Raw genomic sequence first — 7,353 nt, 5'->3', positions numbered from 1 at the left:
TACTACTTCCTCATAACATTACATCCTGAACTTTGACCCTCTTACTACTGATTTTGTTTACACAGGCTATTTCTATATCTGTCATTGTTATGTCCTTTTTTGTTGAATACATTTATGATTATTTTAATCAATTAAACTATTAATATTTCTTCCATAACTAATCAGCTGGTGAATAGTCACCTGAATGTGCTGTCATCTATCATTGAGACTTCTGACCGCTGTCAATCAGCTGTCAAGCGGCCATCTGTTTGTCGATGTGACGTATGGTCCGCTGCAAAGAGGATTGTGGGTCAGAACGAGCAGAACAGCATGCTGGCTTGCATACTGCAATATCAGACCGGATGTAGTAAAACATTCTGGTATTTTTGGCATACTGCAGCTGACATACTATGTATTGGGACGTACTAAATCTCTCTCTGGCATACTATATAGTATGGTAGTATGGGTTTTGGAACGCACAGTATGATTACTGTCATCTGACTCCACCCAAATACACAGACTTATTTAATTGGATGTCCTTAAGCCGATCGCAGTGTTTGACATCGCCCCAGCCCTTTTCAACAAGCAAAAAAGCATAAGGCACATTTAAATCTATTAATCATATTGCGTAAGTACATTATTTGTGTTTAAAGTAAAGCAAGAAATGTTACTTTTCTTAAACGTCAAAATATTAAGATTTGAAGCTTCTGCTTTTTGATTTTTTTTAATCTAATTGACAGGGGTTTGGATGTCACCGGGAAGTGAAAAGAGAAATACGTGGTGCTTCTCAAAGTCAAGGATGCTTCCTTGGTAGGACAGCTGCTTCGAAGTTGGGTCCTGCAGAGGTGGGGCAAAAATCCTTCCTAGCATTTGGTGTACACACATCGGAACAGGCTAGCGAGTGCACATGTGTGGAATTCTGGCAAATTATGCACACAAAATTGTGGGTACTTCATGGCTGCTGAAGATACAGACATGCATCCTTGAAAGTTCTCTGAGGGGAGGACTTGGTCCTCTGTAGAATTTGAAGGATCCTTGATGTTTGAACAGTCCTTTGGCAGGATTCAACGATGGACCCTGTTTGAAATTGAGCCCTTTCAGGATCCTTCCTTGACTATGACAAGCACCGACTGTTTAATTAGGAACAACCTGATTTGATTTTCTAATGATACCAGCTTATAATGCATCTTATACATTATGTACACAAAATATTATTTTACGAAAGTTTTGCACATACTGTCTTTTGGAGATACTTCAGAAATTGAGGATATTCTGAGTTTCGATGACAAATACAATACAAAATATATATACAGTGTGTTTTAAAGCATCACTTTATTCACTGATTCACTCAATTTTAATATTAGGTGGTTACTTGCATTTGGATTCTCCATCATGGGTGGATTATGAGACAGTGGGCCCCTGGGCACAGGTATGTAAAAGGCCCCACCACCTCTCCTACCTCTCCTACTTTTGCCTCTTTTTTGTTGTTGTTTCGCATCTTTTTTCTGCTTTTGAGTGTCTTTGAGGTAATTTTGTGTCATTCTGCTTTCTGTCTCTTTGCAAATGTTGAGTCTCTTTGTAGTTGTTTTGCATCTCTTCTCATCTGTGGTCTTTTTGAGTCTCTTCCTGGTCAGTAATTTCAGTGACATTTTGCAGGTGAAGGCCAGGGTGTCATGATCCTGGGTTTGTTTATACTCTGTTATCCTATGGACTTTATTTAGGAGTTTGTGTTCTTTGTTTCATGTTATTCATTCATGTTTTAATCTGCTTCCTCTTTTATTTTGTAGGTTCTTTGCTCATGTGTTGTGTTTGGTTTTACTTCCTGTCTTTGTGTGTTTTCCCACCTGTTTTCTGTCACACCTGTCTCGTTAGTCCTTCCCTGTTCCCACCCTGCGTTCCAAATCGCATACTTCTACTATATACTTTTAGTATGTACTGCAGCTGCCCTTAAAAAGTATGTAGTGTAGTATGCAGTATGCATGCAGTATGCATACTATTGGGACACACTACATTCGCCATCACATCGCTCCCTGAACTCTGACCCTCTTGCTCACTTCCGCCGCCATCCGTAGCGCCACATTTGAATATTTTGTGTTGTTGTACTTCGGAGATGCAGCAAATCTCCTCTTGTCAAGCCCGCCAGAGCTGTGCATACCGTTGGAGGTGCCAGAGAGCTCTGTTGCTGTTATGTCGTAATGTATGTTGCTGTTTCTAATAAACTGACGTGTTCACGTAAACAGTTCCAAGCCTATTATTAGTGACCTGTCTATTGAACTAGTCACCAGTAGGCTTATTAACCCCCTTCACACATAGCTCTCTGTTGCTGGCAGATGTTTGATGTTAAATATATTTACAGCTATGCAGCTGCTTGCACTATATTCTGTCTGCACGGGAGGCATTACTTTTATTTGTAGTGTAACATACCTGCACATTCTTACTACATTACTTAATATGTATTTGACTTTTACTATTTATATATTTACTAGTCTATACTGCTCATACCTGGCCCATAGTGTATTCATATTTAGTCATATTCATTCATTATTTATACCACACTTACCCCACTGCCTATACTGGTAGAATCTTCTATATTGTAGTCATAGTTGAACCCTAACATTGATTATACTATAATCACAATAAAGTTGAATGTTGTATCTGTGTTCTTGCAAAACTGTATGATATGTGACAGTATATAATCAGATCATTGCAGTCCTAATATGTAGTGTATTAGTATCTCAAATTAAATAAACCATGTATGAAAGGAAGTGTGGGCGTTGGTTGTACATGCAGCTCAGTAAGTGTGACGTAACTTCTGCTGCGCAAAGGATTGTGGGACGGAATGGCCAAAGAAGCATGCTGACATGCATACTGCAAAATATGGCCGGATGTAGTAGAACATCCTGGTACTTTTGGCATACTGCATCTGACGTATTGGGACACACTAATTCTTTTTCTGGCATACTAAATAGTATGGTAGTATGGGTATTGGAACGCAGGGCCAGTCTTCCCTTCACACCTGTTCTGTATTAGTCTAGTCCCTCCTTTTGCCCGTGTCTTCCTACTCCAGCTGTGTCTCATTCTTGTGATTAGTTTTCTGTGTATATACCTGTGTGTTTCCTTTTGTTCACTGTCAGTTCACCTGTGGTCATTCCTGCATTCTTGCCTTGCCTGGTCATCTTGGGTTATTCCTGTGCTCATCCCTGTGTTCCCTGGTCACATTCCCTGCTCCGTTTCCTGCCTCATGTTCTGTTTGGATTTGAGTTTATCGTATTATCCGAGTTAGTTTTCAGTTTTGTTCTGCTTGCATCTGGACTTTGAGTTGCCTGCCTGTATCGGATTATTTCTATCAGCTGCATTAAAGCTGACTTTTGGTTGAAAATTCAACCTGTCTGCATTTGGGTCCTCCTTGAAGTGACACGTGACACAGGGGCCACTCCTTACACTTTGGGCCCTGAGGTCTGTGCCCATTGGGCCCAATCAGTAATTCATCTATGTTCTCCGTCCATTGGAATATATAAGAAAATGATTTATGAGTGCGTTTACAGTAGAAATCCACAATTAAAATATATTTATTGTGTGTCTGGAACATGATTGGGTTCTGAACTAGAAAGAATGACTCAGGACACAACATTTAAAAATATAACCCACAATACTTTATTGCCGTTAAAGTCACTGGACAAAAGTTTACAATATTATGTGAATCACTCTAATTTTACAGACTGCCATTTGGTGTTATAAATCTTTGGTTTTTGTCTTTGCACCAGAATGATGATCATTCAGTATGTTTAAAGATGTTCCGTGATGGCTGATTGAGTTATTGATCGTCAGCTGGTAAGTGTGGTGTGACTGGATGATTGTCATGTCAGCTTTCAGCTGGACTCTGGTATCAAAAGTATAAAGTACACATTTCAATGCAAGCAGATGATGATGACAGTATTGTTTCAAGTTTGACACTGAAGCTGAGATACAGTAAGCACACGCAACAAACTGCCTTTTTTTTAAAAAAAAAAACCATAGTGGCAAATAAAAGAAAAATTACAAACTGACAATAAAGATACAAGTATACAAAGGTTCCCAGGTTAGAAAAATGGTTATGTATTATAAACATTGCCAAGACTGTGGGACAGTGCAGCAACCTTGACTGTTATATTGTTTAGCACCATAGATCCTAGCTGCAGATAGTCATTGATCCTAATGGCACTGTACAGACAGTGTAAGCTTGTATGAGATAATAGACGACGGGAATGTTTATTAAGTCTGACTTGTTTCGATTTCTTTTTGCTGATGGCTGATTTGACTGGCAACAGTGGTTTCAAAAAGTACAGTCAGTGATCGACAAACACAATGCCGCATTTGCTTTTTGCTGGATTTGCTGCTTTTTTCTCTCAACAAAACAAAGTCAACAGCACTTAAAGGCCTTCAATCTTGGGTTTACTGTGAGTATTTGTTTTGGCAGCCTTGACATTTAAAAAACAAAACAAAAAAACAAACAAAAAAAAAAAAACATCTACATTTCACTTAAAAATATACAATTTAATTTTCAAGAAGCAAGTTTGATAATATTGTTTTTCAGCACTGAGACAATACAAAAGACAGACATACACAACAATAAATCCTAGCGAAAGAAAAAAAAAAAAAAGAACTCATTTTTTGCAATCCAGATTCAAGACTGCACTTTCTTTGTACAGCGAAAGAGATGGTTTTTATCTAGCACCTTTTTCCTCTTTGAGAGAAAAAAAAAATCATGAGAAATGAACGATGACCTGACAGATATTTGTTTTCTTGTGAGGTTTCGTGTTCACCTGTGCGTGCCCTTACACTGTAAAGCACTGCCTTTAGTTACAGCTTAGGTTAATATGTCATGTACCTTTGAGACTGCTACTGTAGTCAGCTGTGTCTCTCTCTGTGTGTTGTAAACGAGGCCTCAGACCTTAGACATCGAGCTCACGGTGAAGTCAAAGAAGTCAGATAAAGTCAGCTTATAGTCAAGTTCAGCCTCACGACGCTGGCTGTCAGCTACAGCTCCATTCTCCTGTAGCATTTATGTTTAGTTTGAGGGGCCACAAGCCTCCGACAGCCAACAAGGGAAAAAGACTTTGGACTTAATGAGAAAGCTGGCTCTCAGCTCCAGAATCAGTGCACCTCAAGTCTTAATCCCTACAAGGATAAATACAAACGTGACCCGATCTATCTTCTTTTAAGTCTACGAGCTACTAGCTGGTGTACTCCCTGCTCATGATGGATGCTGAGCGACACTAGCACCCTTTTTTATGTGTTTCAAAGTCAGCATCGCAGCATGGTGTCCATACTCATTGAGAAGTACTGAGGTAACCAAACATGACAGCACACACACGCAAACACGCTAATCCCTGCTTGCCGCTGCCCGCAGGCAGGACAAAAGTCAGTTACATCAGAGTAGAGCACAGCTTGCTGTTTTTTTTTTTTCGTCTGAAAATTGGTTGTCATCCAGCTATAAGACAGACCGCTATTGGCTAAAGAACCTGAAATGCTGTGTAAATGTTGCAGTCCTTCGTGTTAACATTTTTTCAAACAGCACAAATACATTAAATGACACTACAATACTGAGAGGGGCCGACGTGACAAACCTTGTTCCCCAGTGTTGTGATGACAAGATCACAGAGAGGTGAGAAAGTCCTTGGACCAAAATGACGATGCCCTGATGTCACTTCTTTAACACTAAACACAAAGACATCACTGCGTGTGATTAAGTACTACCACACATGTTGCATTTAGACAGTTTTGGCCACTCTCAGCACTTCATTTCTGTTTTGTTTAATTTCTTGCTTTGCTCATCTACAAAAGTGCTTCATGGACTTGTGAACCATCTGTCTGCCATCTTGTCTTTATCAGGGGGGCTATGGTCCAAGCTCTAAGGCACCTCTCTGCCATCTCCTCTGCTGGCTCTCTCAGTGGAGAATGAGTGCTGGTTTGGGTACAAGTAGAGGGGAGCAAGGGGAAGTGAAGTCAGGGTAAAAAAACAAAACAAACAAACAAAAAAAAAAACACAAAACATATAATAACATAAACAGTAACAAAGTGGTGGTAGAGTTGGGCTGATTGACTCAGTCTTTCGTAGCCCTTGGTAACCCCTGTCGGTGGGGATGGTCCTGCAGGGGGGAGCTGGAGGAGTTACTGAATAAGGGAGAAGGTTAAAACTCAAAGGCTTTAGAAATCAGTCCAGGACGGGATCGTCATGAGCGCACTCTGAGCTCAGTGCAGGTGGATGAGGAGCTTGATGCGCAGGGCGTCTCCTATCTCCCCTTGTAGGTAATCACTGTCGTGTAGCTCCTCCAGCTGGTGTAGTCTTCGGGGCCCGAACAGCCGCAGGCTGGCGATCTCTAGCTGGTACGATCCCGCTGGAGGCGGCCTCTTGCCGAGCCGGAGCACAGTCTTTCCGTCGCGTCGTTCCAGCAGGCGGAAGTGTTCATTAGCGTTTCCGTGGGTGATGACGTAGCGCACGTGATGCTCTAGCGGCTGCAGGGCGGGCAGAAGCTCCAGCAGAGGCTCCTTGTTGAGCAGCGAGGACCGAGAAATGTTCATGGGGATGGAGCTCTGGGTGTCTATGCTGGCCATACTCACTGCTGGCTCCTGTAGTGAAGATGAGGGCAGAGGGCACGAGGTGAAACATCTCTAACTTCAGTACAACACAGTGAAAAACATCGATATTCAATACCATTTTCAATACCACGGGGAAAAGTGACATTGAGAGCATAAAATAATATATATATATATATTAAAAGATGAATATAAGAAGGCTATAACATGACAATGACAACTTTTCTATTCTTGGACTATTTTAAACATTAACAACCAGAGAGAGCAAGAAAGTGCAGCTGTTACTGCAGGGAAAATGAGTATTGAAACATTCAGAATTCAAATATCCAGAATTGTTATGTGTTAATAAATCAATATTTTTGACAACACTAAACCTGAGGTAGCAGAAACATCCCATTCTCAGATAAAGACCTCAACACATGAATATTCTTACAACACAACACTTATTTTGAATTCTTTAGAAAATCAAAAATGGCTCAAAAGACTCAGTGAGACGAGAATTGAGAGGCAGTCTGTCAACACACGTACCTGGTGGATGTCATTTTCATCAGCATTGCGTTTGTGTCGCGCCTTCTTTCCTCCTCCGTTGATCTTACACTCGTAGCAGGCCTCAGGAGACAGACTGTCTTCGTCATCACCCTCCAAAAACTGGCCTGGGAAACCCGAGCCTGTCATACAATGACTGGATGGAAACAACAAGAGTGTCAGATGGGAGGAAATTCATTTCAAATTCATGAGCAACACAACCAGCACATGAAACATGGTTTTCTTATAACACTGGCTGCTTAAATAAATCTT

General features: G+C 40.8%; 2 protein-coding genes across 2 annotated transcripts in view; one reads left to right on the top strand and one right to left on the bottom strand.

The window, feature by feature from the left end:
• Nucleotides 1–7,353, top strand: part of lsm7 (LSM7 homolog, U6 small nuclear RNA and mRNA degradation associated) — a 284,833-nt gene that overhangs the window by 124,939 nt on the left and 152,541 nt on the right. The gene's annotated exons all lie outside the window — the stretch shown is intronic.
• fbn3 (fibrillin 3) overlaps nucleotides 3,610–7,353 on the bottom strand; it is an 87,222-nt gene continuing 83,478 nt past the window's right edge. Inside the window, exons 64-65 of the mRNA XM_033621699.2 lie at nucleotides 7,084–7,237; nucleotides 3,610–6,588 (exon numbers count right to left, since the gene is read on the bottom strand). Of these exons, the coding sequence (XP_033477590.2) occupies nucleotides 6,211–6,588; nucleotides 7,084–7,237 (532 nt within the window). The 3' untranslated portion in view covers nucleotides 3,610–6,210. The remainder of the gene's footprint in view (nucleotides 6,589–7,083; nucleotides 7,238–7,353) is intronic.

The sequence above is a fragment of the Epinephelus lanceolatus genome, chromosome 6 (genome assembly GCF_041903045.1).
Source record: "Epinephelus lanceolatus isolate andai-2023 chromosome 6, ASM4190304v1, whole genome shotgun sequence".
Lineage (NCBI taxonomy): Eukaryota > Metazoa > Chordata > Actinopteri > Perciformes > Serranidae > Epinephelus > Epinephelus lanceolatus.
The sequence above is the reverse complement of the archived record's forward strand: the minus strand, read 5'-3'. Positions and strand labels throughout refer to the sequence as shown.